This window comes from Heptranchias perlo, chromosome 10 (assembly GCF_035084215.1).
Source record: "Heptranchias perlo isolate sHepPer1 chromosome 10, sHepPer1.hap1, whole genome shotgun sequence".
Taxonomy (NCBI): domain Eukaryota; kingdom Metazoa; phylum Chordata; class Chondrichthyes; order Hexanchiformes; family Hexanchidae; genus Heptranchias; species Heptranchias perlo.
In genome coordinates this window covers 58,881,542-58,904,943 of record NC_090334.1, presented here as the reverse complement: position 1 = coordinate 58,904,943, position 23,402 = coordinate 58,881,542, and the positions used below count along the sequence as shown (strand labels likewise).

General features: G+C 41.5%; 1 protein-coding gene across 4 annotated transcripts in view; it reads left to right on the top strand.

Moving 5' to 3' along the window:
* Positions 1 to 23,402, top strand: part of LOC137326606 (echinoderm microtubule-associated protein-like 5) — a 207,748-nt gene that overhangs the window by 112,652 nt on the left and 71,694 nt on the right. For 2 of the 4 annotated variants that reach the window (XM_067991872.1, XM_067991873.1), the window contains exons 24-27: positions 7,870 to 7,958; positions 8,990 to 9,166; positions 9,667 to 9,868; positions 16,305 to 16,431. In XM_067991872.1, the coding sequence (XP_067847973.1) occupies positions 7,870 to 7,958; positions 8,990 to 9,166; positions 9,667 to 9,868; positions 16,305 to 16,431 (595 nt within the window). Of the gene's footprint in view, positions 1 to 7,869; positions 7,959 to 8,041; positions 8,285 to 8,989; positions 9,167 to 9,666; positions 9,869 to 16,304; positions 16,432 to 16,794; positions 18,158 to 23,402 lie in introns of those variants that run through there. The other 2 variants (XM_067991874.1, XM_067991875.1) reach the window with 2 other exon arrangements.

Below are 23,402 nucleotides of genomic sequence, written 5' to 3'. Positions count from 1 at the left end.
CAGTGGTGGAGCGGGAGCAGGTCCAAGAAAATTCCCAGCCTGTATTCCAATTTTTCCATGTACTAAATGGAACTAAGCCCAGGACACCAATAGGGAGAATCAAGAGTATAATAGATGTAATACATTTTTTTCACCTCATTAAGTCAAGTCCCAATTTCAGACACTTTAAAAGACCACGTTGTTCAAATAGTAACCATTTTTATTTTTAGTTACGGTGACTTTAATACCCACTTGAACCAATGCCCAATGTGCCAATGTGTTTGAGCTAGTCTTAGTGTCTGAATCTATTGTTAATAAAACGTGTCTCTTAGGTTATTCTGAAAGACCATGTCACCAAACTGAATAGCATTAGAGAGCCTTAAGATAAATTGGCATAGTCATTCTTTGTACTGACCCACTGGGCTATAGATTCTCAGTAGAATCAGACCACCAGACCAAATGCTATGAAGTTTGCACTCCTGGGTTCTGGGACTGATGTTGACTTTAATACCATTAGCAGAGTGGAAGTCTAGTTTCATACCACTAGGTAAGCTTAAGAGCTCAATCAAATGTTCATTGCACTGGAAGAAAAAATGAGTTTACCAACTTTGTACGGTCCTAGTCAAGTGACCTTCCACAGCTCCAACTAACACAAGGAAAACTGCCAAAATAGAACCTACATGGTGTTGCTATGTACATGGACAAATGTACTGATCAAGCAAGAATAAGCTATCTCTCCTCTCCCTGAACTAGCTTGACTGAGATCTTGGGGGGAAAAACCCTTGGCAGGCTTTGAGAACAGCAGCTGCAGAAATATATTTATACATTTTATCACAAAGCCAGGTTGAATTTCTGGCTAGTTCCATGGTTCATTGCAATTCACAGTATATGGTGGAATTGAAGGAAAGCCAAGGGTCATAATATCACCAGTAGAAATAGCACAAAGTGAGCTCTGAGTGCAGCTTGAATACACTTAGTCAGCTGCAGGCAAAATGATGATACAAAGCTGACATTTTAATCACTTAAAATTCCACAGTCAACAGGAAAATCGACTTTGGAAATTTGATACAGATGTAGACTATGAAAACAAGTGTGTAAAAAGTGGTTCTAGTACTATAAAATACATATGGAATAGGCTGGATAAAATGTTAATATTTTTGAGCTCAGTAGTACACCATGGCCTTCATACTAGTATTTTCATTACAGTCAGATGAAGGGAAAAGGATTGAAGGGATCTGTGAACAGTGGTAATTGTGATTAGAGCTATTTCCTGTGTGGAGGGTAAAAGCCAATATAGACTGGTTGGGCCAAATGACTTTTTTCTGTGTTGCAACTTAAGTGTATTTCTGTGAAGCACTGCTCAGTTGGTTGGGGGGTGGGGAGAGGGGGTGGTAAAAGATTATGTACTTTGTCAATAATGTATGACAGTGCTGGTTAATGGGAGGGAATGTGCTCAGTGTGGGGGGTGGGTGCAGAAGCATGAGATATTGCTCATAATAGCAATAGAAAAAAGGGACATATGTAATATTAAGATGGAAACAGAATCTATATGGATTGAGACAAAGGGTAAAAAGGGATTGATGATGTTAATAGGTATATTCTATAGATCACCTGATAGTGGAAGAGGAGTGGAGGAAGAACTATGTAGGCAACTGTATGAAATGAGTAAAAAAAACATCGAATTATAATCATGGGGCATTTCAACTACCCTCAAATAAACTGGCAAGAAGAGGTAGGGAAAGAGGAATGGAGTTTTTACAGTGTGTACAGGATTCCTGTTTTACCCAGTACGTGAGAAGTCCAAGAAGAGAGGAATCACTGCTGGATCCAGTAATGGGAAATGAACCAGAGCAGATAAGATAACTAAGCGTTGGGGAACATCTAGGCAATAGCAATCACAACATAATAAGGTTTAAAATAATGACTGTGAAAGACATAAATAAGACAAAGAAATAAGAACATAAAGAAACATATGAAATAGGAGCAGGAGTAGGCCATACAGCCCCTCGAGCCTGCTCAACCACTCAGTAAGATCATAGCTGATCTTCGACCTCAACTCAACTTTCATGCCTAATCCCCATATCCCTTGATTCCCTTAGAGTCCAAAAATCTATCGATCTCAGTCTTGACTACACTCAATGACTAAGCATCCACACTTCTCTGGAGTAGAGAATTCCAAATATTCACGACCCTCTGAGTGAAGAAATTCCTCCTCATCTCGGTCCTAAATGTCCAACCGCTTATCCTGAGACTATGTCCCCTAGTTCTAGACTCTCCAGCCAGGGGAAATATCTAACCTGACAAGCCCTCTTAGAATCTTATGTTTTGATGAGATCACCTCTTGTTTTTCTAAACTCCAGAGAGTAAAGGCCCATTCTAATCAATCTTTCCTCATAGGACAACCCTGTCATCCCAGGGATCAATCCAGTGAACCTTTGTTGCACTGCCTCTAAGTCAAGTATATCCTTCCTTAGGTAAAGAGACCAACACTGCACATGGTGCTCCAGGTGTGGTCTCACCAAAGCCCTGTACAACTGCGGCAAAACTTCCTTATTCTTGTACTCCAACCCCCTTGTAATAGAGGCCAACATATCATTTGCCTTCCTAATTGCTTGCTATACCTGCATGTTAACTTTGTGTTTCGTGTACAAGGACACCCAAATCCCTCTGAACACCAACATTTAATAGTTTCTCACCATTTAAAAAATATTCCCTTTTTCTATTTTTCTTACCAAATTGAATAACCTCACATTTCCCCACATTATACTCCATCTGCCACCTCACTTAACCTTTCGCTATTCCTTTGCAGACTCTTTGTGTCCTCCTCACAGCTTACTTTCCGACTTAGCTTTGTATCTTTAGCAAACTTGGATACTTTACACTCGATCCCTTCATCAAAGTCATTAATATAGATTGTAAATAGCTGAGGCCCAAGCACCGATCCCTGCAGCACTCCACTAGTTGCAACCTGCCAACCCAAAAATGACCCGTTTATTCCTAACTGAGAGGATATACTTATCTGTTTTCTGTCCGTTAACCAATCCTCAATCCATGCTAAAATATTACCCCCAATTCCATGAGCCCTAATCTTGTATAACAACCTCTTGTGTGACACCTTATCAAATGCCTTTTGAAAATCCAAATATACTACATCCACTGGTTCCCCCTTATCTGCCCTATTAGTTACACCTTCAAAAAATTCTAATAGATTTGTCAAACACAATTTCCCTTTCATAAAATCGTGTTGACTCTGCCTAATCATATTATGATTTTCTAAGTGCCCTGTTACTATGCCTTGAATAATAGATTCTAGCATTTTCCCTACTACTGATGTTAGGCTAACTGGCCTATAGTTCCCTGTTTTCTCTCTCCCTCCTTTCTTGAATAGTGGGGTTACATTTGCTAAAGTAAAAGATTGGAAAAAAGTTAATTTTGAGGGGATGAGAATGGAAATAGGGAAGGTAAACTGAAAAAAAAATTTGACAGACGAAGAGAGAGAACAGCAATTTGGAATATTTAAAACGGTGGTCAGTAATGTTCAGGAGAAATATATTCCTCTTTAAAAAAAACAAGAATAAACTAGCCAATAATGGATGAATATAGAGACACGGGTACAATTGAAACTAAAGAAAAAGGCATACTCTAAGTACGTAGACAATAAAGGAGAGGATGACAAAAGGGAATTCGAAAAGGTTAGGAAGGATGCCAAAAAAACAATTAGGAAAGCAAAGAGGATCTACAAAATTAAATTATCAAGGAATATAAAAAGAAATAGTGAAGTATTCTACAGACAGAGTATTGTGCACAGTTCTGGTCTCCATATTGTAAAAAGAATATAGAGGCATTGGAGAAGGTGCAAAAAAGGTTCACACGAACGATATCAGAACTGAGAGGATATACTTATCAGGAAAGGCTGAACAAACTGGGGCTCTTTTCTCTAGAAAAGAGAAGGCTGAGGGGTGACCCTATAGAGGTCTTTAAGATAATCATGGGGTTTGATAGAGAAGAGAAAATGTTTCCACTTGTGTGGGAGTCCAACACTAGAGGTCATAAATATGATATAATCACTAATAAATCCAATAGGGAATTCAGGAGAAACTTCTTTACGCAAAGAGTGGTAAGAAAGTGGAACATGCTACCACAAGGAGTAGTTGAGGCAAATAGCATAGATGCATTTAAAGGGAAGCTAGATAAGCACACGAGGGGAAAAGGAATAGAAGGATATGCTGACAGGGTTGGATGAAGTAGGGAGGGAGGTGGCCCGTGTGGAGCATAAATGTTGGCATTGATCATTTGGATCGAATGGCCTGTTTCTGTGCTGTAGACTCGCTGTAACTCGATGCTCAGTGGATGGGGTAAGGAGATAGGCTTATAGAGTGCAACTCAATGAGGCAGGGTGGTGGCAAAGGCATGGGGGGGGGGGGGGCAGGGAAATGGCCAGAAGGCTGAACGAAGAAGGAGGAACTGTGGGTGTTACAGCAGAGGAAAATGGACGTTTGAGCTATTTTAAGAAGAACCTTGAATGAGCAGCTGAGTATGCAGACAATTGAGGCCATGTGCTAGGGAGCAGGCCATTGGCCTTCATGGGCCAGCAGAGGTGGCTACTAATTGTGGGGCCTAGCAAGTGGGAGGGCAGGAAATATATGATATTTTAGTAGGCAGCCAGTTTTGGCTTCTCACAAATCAAATGCACTAATATATCCCTCAAGCAGTGAAGCTGAGGCTTTTGTTCTAATTAAGGACCAGATTAGTGGAAATGTTCATTTTGACACCTGAGGGATGCCATTCTGTTTCAAACTCCTAGGGCCCGAATTTAGCAGGCCTGCGGGTTCCCAGCGGGTGGTCCTCCGGGAGCGTGGTCAACACGCTCGGCGAAATTAGTGGGTTGCCCACGCGATCGTAGCAGGCAACCCACTAATAGGAATCAATTACCTGCTCCTCCGGGGTCCACGGCGCTGGCCTGCGCGTCGGTCGGGCTGCGCATGCGCAGTACGATCTGTCAGCTGGAGGCTCTCTAGTTAAAGGGGCAGTCCTCCACTGACAGATGCTGCAACCAATGGGACAAATTGCAGCATGGAGCAGCCCAGGGGGAAGGCTGCTCCCAGTTTAATGATGCCTCACCCCAGGTATCATCAGATGGGGTGAGGAGGAGGGGGAGGACACAGATCTTCCCCCCGGCGGGCGGGAGGAAGCGGTCTGCCTCTGCCACCAAGAAGGCCTGGCTCGAGGTGGCAGAGGGGGTCACCTGCGCCACCAACATATCGCCCACCTGCATACAGTGCAGGAGGCGCTGCAATGACCGCAGTAGGTCAGCCGCAGTGAGAACACGAAGTCTTTCCCCTACACTCCGTCTGCCACAACACTGCCCCCACCCCACATCTCCTTCGGCACCGCCAACACTATTCTGTCACATCACCCTTCATACCCACTCACACCCCATCCTCATCTTACCTCCACCTACTCACCTCGCCAGTACTCACCCTGCCACTAACACGCAACCCACTCCTCATACAATCTCATTGCTCCATCCCATACTCACCCTCTCGTGCATCTCCCTCACGGCCAGCCTCACTCAACCTGCCACCACCTGTGCTGCAGCCACAGGGCATGCATCACATATGTGCAGTAGGCAGCGTAAGGCAAACGTCTCGTCAGCATGAAGGGGGTGCACAAGGGTGTCTGAGGGTTTGTCATGGGTGTTACCCATATTGAATTTCAGAGCAACAAACAGCACACATTATATTGACACCATCACTGCCATGTCTCCGCGAATCCTGTCCGTTGTGTCCAATAATGCCCGCTCCTGGGTATCACTATGAGGACCCACCACTGATGCCACCCATCGTGTTACTGCAGAGTAGGTGCAGGTGTATTTGCAGGTCTCGTCCGCGCAGACGACTGAGAGACATCGGCGGTGTAGCCGGCTGCACCCTGGAAGGATGCGGAGGAGAAGGTGTGGAGGGCAGTGGTGACTTTGCCAGCGACAGGTAAGCAGTTGGTGCTGGGGCCAGCCAGGAGCAGCTCGGCATGAAAGAGGCTGCAGATCTCCACGACTACATGTCGAGCGAATCTGCGCCTCCCTGTGCACTGCTGCTCGGAGAGGTCCGGGGAGCTGCGCCTCGGTCTGTGGACCCTGTGGCGAGGGTAGTGCCCTCTGCGACGCGTCTCTCTCTGCGGTAGCCCTCCCTCCTGCTGTGCAGGTGGGCGTGCAACAACACCGTGTTGGGGGGCTCCACGTCTCTGCGGCGGACGGCGTGGACTGCGAGGCTGCTGGTGCTGGTCATGCTCTTCGTCCTCCGAGGGTCTCCACACACCACCCAACTGGCAGGTGTTGGTCTGAGGGGTTGTGCAGGGTAGGTGTGTGGTTCCTCGGACTGGGGCTGCGGTTTCGTGTCGGTCTGTCCTCTGGCTTGGCGGGGGGTGGTGGAGGGCAGGGGTTGCCCTATGTGACGCGGTGGCCTCCTGCGTGGGTGAGGGCTCTCCCCCGTGGAGCGCACCTTGGCACCTGCCACAGGCTGCTGGCTGCAACACGCCTGGTTGGAGGGAGACTGTTTCCCCCAGAGTGGGAAACTCACTGCCTTGAACCGAAAATCCCACACTTCCTCTTTTGACAGCTGCTTCAGCTCATTAACTGACCACAACGAGCAAGGTAAGTACTCTCAAGTGGAACCCCGCTGGCTTTAATTGCCTGCGGGATTCCCACCAGCGGGGCTTGCGCGCGCAGCCCCGCACGTCAGCGCGGTACCCGGAAGTGGCCGGGATTTCGTCGCGATCCGGTCACGTGACCGGAGATCGGGATTTTCGGGGCCACCCCGCTGGGAACCCGCCGGAAACACGATCCTAAAATCGAGCCCCTACTCTTAACCTCTTGGGTGTTAAAATCAATATTTCCACTAATTCCTTGATGTAGAAGTCCCTGGATAAATTCATCATCCGGTATTTATTAATGGTAAAGAACTTTTTTTTTAAGTAGTTCTCAGGATATTGGGTAATGCTGGCAAGGCTCTATTTATTGCCCATTCCTAGTTGCCCTGAGAAGGTTATTCTTGGACCACTGAGTGGTGGTTGTTTTTGTAACTGAGTGGCTTACTAAGCCACTTCAGAGGGCATCAAGAGTCAATCACGTGGTTTGGGACTGAAGTTGTGTCGATGGGCTAATGTAGGGATGGTTTGTTCCCTTTCCTAAAGGATATTGGTGAACATTTTGGGTTTTTATGAGAAGTTGGCAGTTTTCATGATTTTTTTTTCTGGTTCCAGCCCATAAATTACCAGATTTATTGAATACAGTTTCACAACTTGCCATAGTGAGATTAAAATTCACTATGACAGCTGTACTGTCAGAAATGCTATCTTATGAATGAGTCATTAAATCGAGGCCCTGTCTGCCTTTTCAGTTGGATGTTAAAGATTGGAACCTTGTCACTTTGCCCCCAATGTTTACTGTTAATTTTATGGGATTTTTTACTGTTGATTTATTTTCAGTTCAGTACCATAATTATTATACTACCATAGCCTAACAGACATTGCAAAATACAATTTTTAATATCCTGGTATATATGAATGTTGAGCTTGTCTGCATCGAACGCATAAAGCTGCACAATGTAATAAGCAACACTGCTAATTAAATCAATGACGTGAACCTCTTGGATCTTTTGATCAAAGACGTAAAATTATCTTTATGTAAAAGAACCAAGCAATTCAAAATGCTGAAAATAGGTGTCACATATTCAACACAGCGTCCTGTTTATTCTGTTGATATCACTCACTAAGCAATAGATATAAATCAAATTGTTCTTTGGTTTTTTACTTTAATCAATCCAGTTTATTGAAGTTGAGGATTGATGGAAAAGTTATTGATGTTGAGCAACAACATGGTTCATTTTTCAACAGGAAAACTTTTACAAGTTAATAGTGGTGCTAAGGAACAGTTATTCTTTGAAGCTCCTCGTGGAAAACCACAGATTATAAATAAGACCGAGGTAAGACAAAATAATAACACAGAATTTGCTGGGGTGGGGCATCTCATGGCGTGTCCTGTTAGACTATTTCCCTCATCCTTCAGCTCGAAATTTTTTTGCGCTGCAATTTGATGGAAGTGCAAGCTGATAACGGCGTGGCAAGGGCAGTGGGGCATCTGGGACTTTGGCGAACGACTGGACCAACAGCGTATCTCCTTAACCAATGAGATTTAAGGATTGAGAAAGAAACAGGAACAACGGAGGAGGAAATAGAGTGAATTAGAGTCAAATCAATTTCAGAAAGAGAAATTGAGAGGGAAGGAAAGATTGAATTAAGAGAGAGAAAAAAAGAGACAAAGGAAAAGTAAGAAAAATGTTTTTTAAAAATTTAAATTTTACACTTTAAAAATCTCTAACAACAATTTACCACCTGTAGGAATGAGACTCCATAGTTTCAGTTGTTCCCTTTCTGGGTCAGAGAGGTTGAGTGACATTGTAGGAACATAAATCTCATAATTAAAAAGGTACTTACGCTGTTAATGTGCAAATTCAACTATTTCTTGAAACTCACGGGGAGGTTGAGGGCAAATTGCCATTTTCGTGAGGCTAATGGCAAAGCCATGCAAATTATCCAGCAACTTGTGGCGCCTCACAATTCACAGGGTATCTCTTTGTCACAAGTTGCTGGATGATTTTCACGTTAATAACAGCGAGCGCATTAAACTCACTGTTATTTTGGCAGCAAATTCTGGGCCAATATTAAACGATCTTTGTTTAATCTTTGTTTTGTAAGATTTGTTGAAATCAGTGAAAACCAGCACAAAATAAATTGTACAAATAGGACTTTTCCTTTCAGATTATTTAAGATTTGGCAAACATTTATTAGGCAACAAAACCTAACTGTAATACTCATTTATTTCAAAAGAGTAGAAAACAGCCCTGCAAGGGATAATATGCAGTAGAGAACATTTTTATTTACAATATTAGTTTTTATGACATCAAATTTATATCAATTATTAGACTTTATCACAGCAATAAACATACTTTTTCAGGTGGAGAAGATAGACTGGACCTCTTGGACTTGTGTCTTAGGTCCTTCATGTGAAGGAATCTGGCCCATAGTAAGTGAGGTCACAGATGTCTCTGCATCCTGTCTTACTCGTAACAAAAAAGTGCTAGCTACAGGGGATGACTTTGGATTTGTGAAGTTGTTCCGATACCCAGTGAAGGTAATTGCACTTTTATTTTTGCTTTGATTGATAACTTTCTTGCCGTTTTAGTAAATGTGTTTGTTTTTTGCAAATTGCATTTCAATAAATAAAAATGGAAAAAAAATACAAATTGATGTAAGAAATTAAATTATCTGTTCTTTGCATTAATCACAGTTTTACCCATATTTATGTAAAATTAACAGGTGAGGTTTGCTGACACTAATATTTAGAGAAATACATTGTTTGCCTTGTTTGAATGATGAATAATGGAATCAGAAAGTTCTATCTTTTGCTATTTGTTTATCCATTGAACTGGAAACCAATAAAGCAGTGTAAATGAAAAATTCAAAAAGTTGTCTCCCAAAAATGTATTTATTTATTTTAAATAATTTATCAAAGTAAATTGAGACTGCAGCACATTTTGTAGAAATCATGTCCAGATTATAGTCGTTATTGTCTCTTTGACATTTATAAATGTAAATTAAAGTAATTTTTATCTGTTTCCACTTTGAATTTAGGGAAAGTATGGGAAGTTCAAAAGATATGTGGCTCACAGCACACACGTAACAAATGTACGTTGGACACATGATGACCGTTTGCTCGTTACAGTTGGAGGAGCAGACACAACAGTGATGGTCTGGACACACGAGGTTGAGGGACACAAGGACACCAGACAATATGACAGTGAAGAGTCTGATTTTGATTCTGATGAAGATGGAGGTGGGTATAATTTATATTGTATGGCTATTCAGCACATTAACTAGGTATACTCTTAATATAGGGATACCATTAAATAATTTTGCAAGCCATGTAGATTATACACACATGAATTGGATGTAAATTGTGAGCTGTGTTTGAGACTAGGTTATTTTTGTCACCATTTTCTTCATTGGATCTAGACCAAGGTTATCTGTATAGATGTGGTGTTTTTTACCCTGCAGAAGTTTGAATTTTACAAAATCTTGGTGAAATACAGTCAAAAAGTAAACTTTATTGCATCATATTTATACCAAGTTATCTACTTTAGTGCTACATTTACTGAAGTTGTTTGCTGTTGCACTGGGATTTTCATGCCAAATTTATTACCATATTAGGGTGAAAGTCCAAGCATCAAACAGCTGAATCACACTGTGATTTCTCCTCCTTCACCTGTAACAAGACGGTCCAGATCAGAAGCTCAATCTGTAAATTAATACTCTGTTGCCTTCAGTGTGAGACTTCAAGCTGCATTATAATGTCACAATATTCATTGCGCTCTGCATACTTAATAATGCAAGTTTAAGCCCACATCGCAGGGCAGTGAACACCAGTATGTAGAATTAAATTGTGTGTGTGTGTGTGTGTGTGTGTGTGTGGCTGAGTCAAGCAGGTCACACACATTGGAGCTGTTTTCCTCCAAAACACGTGTGTACCTGTACTTAATATTATCCATTGCCCGTAAGTGTGAAAAAAGGAACTTGCATTTACATAGTGTTGCATCATAGCTCTCCAAAATTTCTCAGCATTTCACATACAATAATTTATATTGAAGTGCAGTTACTGTAGTTATGTGAGTAAATGTGGCAGCTATTTTTCACACAAGGTCCTGCCATTAGAAATGAAGTTAATAACCAGTTAATCTATTTTTGGTGGAGTTGGTTGAGAGAAGAACGTTGGCTAGGACACTGGGAGAACTCTTTGCCCTTCAGAAAGTACCATGGGATCTTTAATATCCAGCTAAGGCAATTGAACTGGCAGATGGTTCCTCAGCTTAACATTAATCAGTACCAAAATGGAGTGTCAGTCTAGTTATATGCTCAAGTCCCAACTGGATATCAACCCACAACCTTCTGACTGAGAGGTACAATTTACTGAGCCAAGCTCGCACTGGTTCAGTCATTCTCTCAATTTGAGAAAATTGTAGAACCTATATAACTCTTGTATAAGCCCATGACTCCCACAACTACCTTGATTACACTTCCTCCCACCCCATTCCCTCCTCCGTCTCTGTCGTCAGCCTCTTACACTTTCCAATGAAGCGCAACGTAAGCTTGAGGAACAGCACCTCATCTTTCGTTTAGGCACCTTACAACCTTCCAGACTCAACATTATTTCAGATTTCCAGCATCCACATTATTTTGTTTTTGATTAGGTATAACTCTGTTGGCTTGAGTGAGGCCAGAGTCTTTAATGTACCTCATTCGTACCATACGCTGCAATACAACTGATGGTGAAGAAGTTTAACTGAGAAATCCTCCAGTCTTCTCAGACTGCAAAATAGTGTACAATATTTCCCATTATCCACTAGGGAAAAGAATTTCTGATCTTGGGTGATCTTTCCCTTCTTCATTCCAAGATTCATGTTCAGTTCTTCTCCATTGTTGACAGCAACTCTGCTGTTTTCTTCAGTGAGCAAGTTTATTTTGTTCAGTTTCTTTATAAATGGTTGATTACTACTTTTATAGTGATATATTGGACTGAGTAAATCGTTTTCAAATTTTCAATTATTTTTCTTTTTTTTCCCCCTTACTTCAGTTTGGTTTCCCAGCTGTTTTCTTCCCATCAAAAGTTCAGCTCAAACTTGAGGTGCTGTAAATTTCTTTTTTGTGGCACAAATCACTGGCAGGATCATTTTTCTCCATTTCTGCTGTTTTATCTTTCCCTTTAATGTGTCTGGTATAAAACACCTTTCTGATGTTTTTGCTTGGGTTGCTCAGGGGCCATCTTAAAAAAAAATTAAGATTGCATGCAAAAATACATGTGTGGGTGTAGATATTTGTATATACATAAAACATGTTTGCAGTAATCAATATCCTTGTACTTTCTTGGTCTTTATTCCCCCCAAAAACTATGAAAGTCCTTACATTTCTCAGTCTTACATTCTTTCTACGATCCACAGATTTTTAAAACCCAAGCTTGGTATTATCTAACCACTACTCAATTTGCTGAACATAGAATCATAGAAAGGTTACAGCACGGAAGGAGGCCATTTGGCCCATCGAGTCCGCGCCGGATCAATGCAAGAGCAATCCAGCTAGTCCCACTCCTTCGCCCTATCCCCAATGCCCTGCAAATTTTTTTCTTTCAAGTACTTATTCAGTTTCCTTTTGAAGGCCATGATTGAATCTGCCTCCACCACCCCCTTGGGCAGTGCATTCCAGATCCTAACCACTCATTGTGTAAAAAAGCTTTTCCTCATGTCACCTTTGGTTCTTTTGCCAATCACCTTAAATCTATGTCCTCTGGTTCTTGACCCTTCAGCCAATGGGCACAGTTTCTCTCTATCTACTCTGTCCAGGCCCTTCATGATTTTGAATACCTCTATCAAATCTCCTCTCAACCTTCTCTGTTCCAAGGAGAACAACCCCAGTCCAGGAGTTACAGCGGAGACTCAATTTATTGAAGTTCAAAAAACTTCAATATAGTTAGATTTCTGCTCTCATGGGCTCTTTAGCAATGGTCTTTCACTCTCTGATGCTGCCTGAATTTGCTATACGTAACTATTTCCAAACGTGGCCTGATATAACCCAGTTTTGGGATGCAAATTAGCTAGATGGATATGACTCTTCTGTGGACACCAGATGAACTCTATACAGTTTATTGCTTGAAATAACATGTGCTTGAAATTGAGAGAGACTGCTTTCTGTGTGTGTCTGTTAGAGACTCTAGAAATTGCTCTTGTCATGCTGCTTAAACTAATTGTTATGAACAATACTTTTCAAATATTTCAATTTGTTGGGCAATTGTTCAACAAAAAAATGTATATTTTACTATTACCAGACTGTTGAGACTTTGGGATTAAGTTTCTTCTTCCAAGACTAACACCAATAGCTTTGGTATGGTTTCCGTGTCAGTGTTTTGTTGGTTGGATTGAGCCTTCTCAGTGTGCTCTGATCAACCTTCTACCTTGCCACCATTTTAAGGTTATTAATGTCGTTTCTGCCATCCTTCAGTATTCATTAAATTCATGATGATATCCACTAAAAATAAATGGGTTAGCACCTTCATTCAAAAAGCAACGGAATTTCACATGAACATGTTGATGGATTAGTTACTAAAATTGCAATGAAGTTTCATCTGTATTCTGTCCCAAATATGGGGAAATAAATAGTGATGCCTTGAGGAGTGTACATATTACAGAGAGGGAGGTGCTGGATGTCTTAACGCGCATCAAGGTAGATAAATCTCTGGGACCTGATGAAATGTATCCCAGGAGGTTATGGGAGGTTAGGGAGGAAATTGCGGGTCCCCTAGCAGAGATATTTGAATCATCGACAGCTACAGGTGAGGTGCCTGAAGATTGGAGGGTAGCAAATGTTGTGCCTTTGTTTAAGAAGGGCGGCAGGGAAAAGCCTGGGAACTACAGACCGGCAAGCCTGACATCTGTAGTGGGTAAGTTGTTAGAGGGTATTCTGAGAGACAGGATCTACAGGCATTTGGAGAGGCAGGGACTGATTAGGAACAGTCAGCATGGTTTTGTGAGAGGAAAATCATGTCTCACGAATTTGATTGAGTTTTTTGAAGGGCTAACCAAGAAGATAGATGAGGGCTGTGCAGTAGACGTGGTCTACATGGACTTTAGCAAAGCCTTTGACAAGGTACCGCATGGTAGGTTGTTACATAAGGTTAGATCTCACAGGATCCAAGGTGAGGTAGCCAATTGGATACAAAATTGGATTGACGACAGAAGACAGAGGGTGGTTGTAGAGGGTTGTTTTTCAAACTGGAGGCCTGTGACCAGCGGTGTGCCTCAGGGATCGGTGCTGGGTCCGCTGTTATTTGTTATTTATATTAATGATTTGGATGAGAATTTAGGAGGCATGGTTAGTAAGTTTGCAGATGACACCAAGATTGGTGGCATTGTGGACAATGAAGGAGGTTATCTAGGATTGCAACGGGATCTTGATAAATTGGGCCAGTGGGCCGATGAATGGCAGATGGAGTTTAATTTAGATAAATGTGAGGTGATGCATTTTGGTAGATCGAATCGGGCCAGGACCTACTCCGTTAATGGTAGGGCGTTGGGGAGAGTTATAGAACAAAGAGATCTAGGAGTACAGGTTCATAGCTCCTTGAAAGTGGAGTCACCGGTGGATAGGGTGGTGAAGAAGGCATTCAGCATGCTTGGTTTCATTGGTCAGAACATTGAATACAGGAGTTGGGATGTCTTGTTGAAGTTGTACAAGACATTAGTAAGGCCACACTTGGAATACTGTGTACAGTTCTGGTCACCCTATTATAGAAAGGATATTATTAAACTAGAAAGAGTGCAGAAAAGATTTACTAGGATGCTACCGGGACTTGATGGTTTGACTTATAGGGAGAGGTTGGATAGACTGAGACTTTTTTCCCTGGAGAGTAGGAGGTTTAGGGGTGATCTTATAGAAGTCTATAATATAATGAGGGGCATAGATAAGGTAGATAGTCAAAATCTTTTCCCAAAGGTAGGGGAGTCTATAACGAGGGGGCATAGATTTAAGGTGAGAGGGGAGAGATACAAAAGGGTCCAGAGGGGCAATTTTTTCACTCAAATGGTGGTGAGTGTCTGGAACGAGCTGCCAGAGGCAGTAGTAGAGGCGGGTACAATTTTGTCTTTTAAAAAGCATTTGGACAGTTACATGGGTAAGATGGGTATAGAGGGATATGGGCCAAGTGCAGGCAATTGGGACTAGTTTAGTGGTATAAACTGGGCGACATTGACATGTTGGGCCGAAGGGCCTGTTTCCATGTTGTAAACTTCTATGATTCTATGATTCTAATATGGCTAGGTTTCTATGAATTTTTTGGCTAAATAGACAGTCGAACACCCTCGCAGCTTCTGTAAGTAGACAACATCCCTTCTAACCCGAAATCTGTCCTTATCAATCTGTTCTTACTTGAAAGAATGTAGCCCAGATGTAACAATTAACCCTGAATGCAGTAAATTGGTTCTGGAATTTTTGTAGAAATCCCACTATGTCTTCATTGTCTAAAAAGATGGGAAAATACCACACACTAAACCAGTTTTAAACAGCTTAAAACAACTTATCTAATTAATTTCAATTCATTTGGCACGTCAAAGGTATTGGGCAAATGTTATGCAACACAAGTCATGATTTACAGCATACACATCTAGAGTGTCCACCCAAAAAGTCAGTTACCCTTTTAACCTTCCTTTTACTCTCTTGGAATATCACAATTTATTTCCCTCATTTGGGGAAATTTATGAGAAATATATAAGCTAAATGTTCAGAATTGCATCTGGATAAATACCTTTCCAAGTAGAAGTGAAGAGGACTGAAAGATTCCCTGTTTTTATACTCTTATTCTTTAACGAAAGTGCTGTGAATCAATCTTGATCAAAGGATCAACACTATGTTGAGCGCAGATCAAAGGTTAGAGCACAATATTTTTTCTAAGATTAGACCACTTCATGGAATATGAATTGAAGGTAAACATACATTTTCTGGAATTTTAGTTGATTTAACCTTCAATATTTGCGCACTAAGATTCATAGAATTAGTGCACGAGGATTTAAAGGACACACACAGACCAGATTAGAGTTCTGTAGCAGAAAGGCACACGGTGTCTTTGACACACTATTTTAATAGGTTACCTCAACTATTAAGGATACTTAGATCCTAACAGTGGATTATTTAAAATGCATTGATACAACAGACCTTTTGCAAAGTGCAATTGTTGCAATGTCATCTGCTGTATTTGTAACGAACCCTATAGGTGCAGATCTCCTCCCACTGGGTCAAATTTGTTTAGAAACAGTGAACTTGCTTTGAATTAGCTTCCTCCTATATTTCTCCTTTGGATAGGAACTCTGTGGTGGTACACATGGACCACATTGATTATATTTGGATATGGGCCAGAATAACTGTTCCCTCAGTGAATTTTATTATGATGTTTTGTCTGACTTAGAATCTTGGGCTTCTGATCCAGTTTAAAGAAAAAATAGTGATGCTATTCTTTTCAGGTTCCAATCTCTTCAGATATCAGATAAGATTAAATATTTTAACGATTGTTACAAATCTTAAAAGTTATTTATTCTTTCAGTGATAAAGTAAAATTATTCTTGGCAAGTTAGTATTTCCAAATGACAGTTTTCTTCACTGACTAAACTCCTTTAATATTACATATGAGTTGTCGTAAAGATTAATGTACATCAGTCTTATGCTTGTTGTTGTAGGTTATGACAGTGATGTTACCCGGGAAAATGAAATCAATTACACCGTTAGGGCCTTTGCAACAAGTCTCCGACAGATGTCTGGAATCAAGCCGCATCTACAGCAGAAAGAACCTTCCCAAGAGGAAAGGTATCTTACATCTAACAGAAAATTCAGTTTCTGCACTGTCTGCTAAGTCCTTGCATTCTAGTTCATATGGATTATGCTTTTGGAAGGATTTGGTACTCATAGAGCAATACTTAATTTACTGATGTTTTGTTAATCAGTAAAACTGCAGAGAAGTTGATCTTTATTGTTTGCTTGACTGAAATTGCATCATTATTTTAAAAAAAACATTAGCCAACACAACTTGTATATAAGTTTTCCTTAGATTAAGAATTATCCTGATTCAATATAGCTTTATGATTACATGTTTATTTCAGTGTGTCACAACATTAATCCAGTTTACTTACCTTCTTAACATTTTTTCTCTCCTTCCCTAATCATGATGAGATGGTGCAGCTGAGACTACAAGCCTTTACTGTGGGGGAAATCATTGGAACAAAGCCATTATGCATTGGCATACACTTGGCCTTCCTTCATTTACATAGTTTTATCTATAGTTGATATAAGCAGAAAATAATTTCACACTTTATTATGAAATCCATTATAATATCATATCCATATATAAGTCCTTTTCCTGCCCCAAATGCGTGATTACTTTTGTATCCTGTTTTCTCCTCCAGCCCTCTGTTCTGAATGCAGTAACCTATGCTGGGGTACGGCTCCATAGGTGGTATTTTTTCCCATAGCTTCCCAAAATGGATGTTCTTACTGTGTGAGTCTGCACAGTGAATATCTGCAGGCGGATCTATCATGAAGGCCATTAAAGCTAAACCTAATGCTGTCCTCACCTCACATCCAAATTCTTATACTTCCAGCAGGGCCTTTGGATGACAAACTGGAGTGGAAAACCTGCCTGATATATTGCACTCCCAAGTCAAGGCTTGCCCTTTAGATTAAGCATAACCTGATTCAGTCATCAATTCCCATTAATTGTTGCTGTTTTAGGAAAATACTCGAGCACTTGTCCATAAGATCCACTTTTTTATTGTTTTATTAAAATTACTCAGGATTTAATTTCTCTAAATTTTCAGTTATTATAGGTCTTACCCTTTGTAATACATTGCCTGCAACATGGTATATTTTTTGTAAAGAAAGTTTTAGCTTCTGTAACAATGCCTTTTGCTGTGCTGGATGTATTTTTTTGATTTTTTACTGCTGCTGCACCTCTTACACACTGACTATTTATTATGGGATTTTGCATGTTTTTATTGAAGAACCAGCTAAATGGGTTCATTATTCTACATTTAGGAGTGCTATCACAGGACATTATGCTCTATATTATTGCTATGTGTGTAGTTTTGTACTAGCATTGCAAAGGGGAAAAATATGACCTAAAATAGATGCTGTGTTCTTAATTAACCTGTTTCGGCATAGCAACACAAAAGCAACTTTTTGGAAAACGTTTTCTTTCTGTAATGCAATTATGTATTTGTCTATATAACAGTCACTAAGATAAAATTAGCTCACTTTGAGACATTTTGATATAAAATGCATTATTTGTTATGCCCACAAAGTATTTTTGTTGCTCATCTAAAGACTGATAAACTGAAATCTCTAAATATACTGTTATCAAACTTTTCTGCTAATTCTTGCTCATTCCCTCCTTTTTCTGTGTGTTTTGCTTTCTCTGAAGGCAGGGAATAGTCAGGTAAGCATAATGTAAATGTGCACTTAGCTCTCCTAAAACACAGCAAGACAACAATGTTTTAAATAATGAACTTCATTATTCTAAAATAAAATATTTTTTTATTAAACAGTAATATTTGAAACATTAAAACTCTTATTCTTACTCATTTTTTGTTCTCTACATAAGGTAGGATAGGCCCATTATCCAACAAAAAAAAATCACTAAGGTATTACTAGATTATATGATTTTATATTTTTTTGATTTCCCCCATAATGTTTCTACCAAACCTGTAGCTTTTACATCACAGTTTACAACAACAAATACCCTATTTCATTTCCATCTAGGCTTTAAATTTTCCACATCCTTTGATGAAGCAGCCCCAACAACGAACAGTCATCAAATATTTCCATATTGCCTTCACATAGCTGTGAAGAATAGCTATAAATTAGCTCTGCAAAGCTTTGAGACAAGGACAGTCCCAAATGAAGTCTTTCTTCATGGAAGGATCTTGCATAGCTGTTTCAATGCAACCAGCACAAGCCTGGCTTCAGCCTTAGCTTCAGAGCAATCATCAGGCAGTTCCAACACTGACTTCATAATCTGTCCCAGCCACGACTGCTGCATACTGACTAGCCCACAAACTATCTAAAGGTGTATACTTATCTAATTGCAACCAAACATAATCTTGCTAATAGCTTCACCTCTTCTCCCCTTAGTAACTCTTATTATAGTAGGCACAGGCCCATCATACCTGTGCTTGTTTTTTGAAAGTAAATATAAGAACATAAGAAATAGGAGCAGGAGTAGGCCAGTCGGCCCCTCGAGCCTGCTCTGCCATTCAATAAGATCATGGCTGATCTGATCCTAACCTCAAATCTAAATTCATGTCCAATTTCCTGCCCGCTCCCCGTAACCCCTAATTCCCAATCAAGTGCTATCCAATTAGTCCCGTTCCCCTGCTCTTTCCCCATAGCTCTGTAATTTTTTACCCTTCAAGTATTTATCTAATTCTCTGGAAAGTTACTATTGAATCTGCTTCCACCACCCTTTCAGGCAATACGTTCCAGATCATTACAAACCACTGCATAAAAAAATGTTTCCCCATGTCGCCTCTGGCTCTTTTGCTGATTACCTTAAATCTGTGTCCTCTAGTTATTGATGCTTCTGCCACTGGAAACAGTTTCTCCTTATAGAATCATAGAATCACAGAAGTTTACAACGTGGAAACAGGCCCTTCGGCCCAACATGTCCATGTCGCCCAGTTTATACCACTAAGCTAGTCCCAATTCCCTGCACTTGGCCCGTATCCCTCGATACCCATCTTACCCATGTAACTGTCCAAATACTTTTTAAAAGACAAAATTGTACCTGCCTCTACTACTGCCTCTGGCCGCTCGTTCCAGACACTCACCACCCTTTGAGTGGAAAAAATTGCCCCTCTGGACCCTTTTGTATCTCTCCCCTCTCACCTTAAATCTATGCCCCCTCGTTATAGACTCCCCTACCTTTGGGAAAAGATTTTGACTATCTACCTTATCTATGGCCCTCATTATTTTATAGACTTCTATAAGATCACCCCTAAACCTCCTACTCTCCAGGGAAAAAAGTCTCAGTCTATCCAACCTCTCCCTATAAGTCAAACCATCAAGTCCCGGTAGCATCCTAGTAAATCTTTTCTGCACTCTTTCTAGTTTAATAATATCCTTTCTATAATAGGGTGACCAGAACTGTACACAGTATTCCAAGTGTGGCCTTATTAATGTCTTGTACAACTTCAACAAGACATCCCAACTCCCGTATTCAATGTTCTGACCAATGAAACCAAGCATGCTGAATGCCTTCTTCACCACCCTATCCACCTGTGACTCCACTTTCAAGGAGCTATGAACCTGTACTCCTAGATCTCTTTGTTCTATAACTCTCCCCAACGCCCTACCATTAACGGAGTAGGTCCTGGCCCGATTCGATCTACCAAAATGCATCACCTCACATTTATCTAAATTAAACTCCATCTGCCATTCATCGGCCCACTGGCCCAATTTATCAAGATCCCGTTGCAATCCTAGATAACCACCTTCACTGTCCACAATGCCACCAATCTTGGTGTCATCTGCAAACTTACTAACCATGCCTCCTAAATTCTCATCCAAATCATTAATATAAATAACAAATAACAGCGGACCCAGCACCGATCCCTGAGGCACACCGCTGGTCACAGGCCTCCAGTTTGAAAAACAACCCTCTACAACCACCCTCTGTCTTCTGCCGTCAATCCAATTTTGTATCCAATTGGCTACCTCACCTTTGATCCCGTGAGATCTAACCTTATGTAACAACCTACCATGCGGTACCTTGTCAAAGGCTTTGCTAAAGTCCATGTAGACCACGTCTACTGCACAGCCCTCATCTATCTTCTTGGTTAGCCCTTCAAAAAACTCAATCAAATTCGTGAGACATGATTTTCCTCTCACAAAACCATGCTGACTGTTCCTAATCAGTCCCTGCCTCTCCAAATGCCTGTCGATCCTGTCTCTCAGAATACCCTCTAACAACTTACCCACTACAGATGTCAGGCTCACCGGTCTGTAGTTCGCAGGCTTTTCCCTGCCTCCCTTCTTAAACAAAGGCACAACATTTGCTACCCTCCAATCTTCAGGCACCTCACCTGTAGCTGTCGATGATTCAAATATCTCTGCTAGGGGACCCGCAATTTCCTCCCTAACCTCCCATAACCTCCTGGGATACATTTCATCAAGTCCCGGAGATTTATCTACCTTGATGCGCGTTAAGACTTCCAGCACCTCCCTCTCTGTAATATGTACACTCCTCAAGACATCACTATTTATTTCCCCAAGTTCCCTAACATCCATGCCTTTCTCAACCGTAAATACCGATGTGAAATATTCATTTAGGATCTCACCCATCTCTTGTGGTTCTGCACATAGATGACCTTGTTGATCCTTAAGATCCTTATTTACTCTATCAAAACGGTTCATGATTTCGAACACCTGTATCAAATCTCTCATTAACCTTTTCTGTTCTAAGGAGAACAACCCCTGCTTCTCCAATCTCTCCACATAACTGAAGTCCCTCGTCCCTGGTACCATTCAGTAAATCTCATGATTTACAGAGTAAATAATTTACATGAGTAAATCTCATCTTCACCCTCTCTAAGGCCTTGACTTCCTTCCTAAACTGTGGTGCCCAGAATTGAACACAATATAACAGTCTACTCTCAATCATCAGCAAAGTGATGGAAGGTGTCATCGATAGTGCTATCAAGCGGCACCTACTCACCAATAACCTGCTCACCCATGCTCAGTTTGGGTTCCGCCAGGACCACTCAGCTCCAGACACTCATTACAGCCTTGGCCCAAACATGGGCAAAAGAACTGAATTCCAGAGGTGAGGTGAGAGTGACTGCCCTTGACATCAAGGCAGCATTTGACCGAGTGTGGCACCAAGGAGCCCTAATAAAATTGAAGTCAATGGGAATCGGGGAAAGCTCTCCAGTGGCTGGAGTCATACCTAGCACAAAGGAAGATAGTAGTGGTTGTTGGAGGCCAATCATGTCAGTCCCAGGACATTGCTGCAGGAGTTCCTCAGGGCAGTGTCCTAGGCCCAACCATCTTCAGCTGCTTCATCAATGACCTTCCCTCCATTATAAGGACAGAAATGGGGATGTTCGCTGATGATTGCACAGTGTTCAGTTCCATTCGCAGCCCCTTAGATAATGAAGCAGTCTGTACCCGCATGCAGCAAGACCTGAACAACATCCAGGCTTGGGCTGATAAATGGCAAGTAACATTTGCACCAGACAAATGCCAGGCAATGACCATCTCCAACAAGAAAGAGTCTAAACACCTCCCCTTGACATTCAACAGTATTACCATTGCCGAATTTCCCACCATCAACATCCTGGACCAGAAACTTAACTGGACCAGCCGCATAAATACTGTGGCTACAAGAGCAGGTCAGAGGCTGGGTATTCTGTGGCGAGTGACTCACCTCCTGACTCCCCAAAGCCTTTCCACCATCTACAAGGCACAAGTCAGGATTGTGATGGAATACTCTCCACTTGCCTGGATGAGTGCAGCTCCCCCAACACTCAAGAAGCTTGACACCATCCAGGACAAAGCAGCCCACTTGATTGGCACCCCATCCACCACCCTAAACATTCACTCCCTTCACCACTGGCGCATTGTGGCTGCAGTGTGTACCATCCACAGGATGCACTGCAGCAACTCGCCAAGGCTTCTTCGACAGCACCTCCCAAACCCGCGACCTCTACCACCTAGAAGGACAAGGGCAGCAGGCACATGGGAGCAACACCACCTGCACGTTCCCCTCCAAGTCACACACCATCCTGACTTGGAAATATATCGCCGTTCCTTCATCGTCGCTGGGTTAAAATCCTGGAACTCCCTTCCTAACAGCACTGTGGGAGAACCTTCACCAGACGGACTGCAGCGGTTCAAGGAAGCGGCTCACCACCACCTTCTCAAGGGCAGTTAGGGATGGGGAATAAATACTGGCCTTGCCAGTGACGCCCACATCCCATGAACGAATTTTAAAAAAAAGCTGAGGCCTAACCCGAGTTTTGAAAAGGTTTAGCATAACTTACTTGCTTTTGTACTCTATGCCTCTATTAATACAGCCCCACAATCCCACATGCCTTTATCAAATGCCTTTTGAAATCCCATATATTTTTTTTTAACTGCCTTCTCAACTTGTCCTGCCATCTACAAAGATTTGTGTATGTGCACCCCCAGGTCTCTCTGTTCCTGCACCCCCTTTAAAATTGTACCATTTAGTTCATATTGCCTTTCCTTATTCCTCCTACCAAAATAATCACTTAACACTTCTGAGTTAATTTTTTTTCTGCCATGTGTCTGGCCATTTCACCAGCCTCTCTATGTCCTCCTGAAGTCTGTTACTATCCTCCACATTGTTTCCGCACTTTATGTCGTCTGCAAACTTAGAAATTATCCCCTCTATACACAATTCCAGGTCATTAATATATATCAAAAAGAGCAGTGGTCCTAATACTGACCCCAGGGGAACACCACTGCATACTTCCCTCCAGTCTGAAAAACAACCATTCACCACTACTCTCTGCTTTCTGTCCCCTTATCAATTTTGTATCCACACTGCCACTGTCCCTTTAATCCTGTGGGGTTTAATTTTGCTAACAAGTCTATGATGTGGCACTTTATCAAATGCCTTTTGAAAGTCCATATTAGGGATGAGCAATAAATGCTGGCCTTGCCAGTGACGCCCACATCCCATGAACGAATTTTTAAAAAATCATCCGCACTACCCTCATCATCCGTCTCCATTACTTCATCAAAGAACTCAATCAAGATAA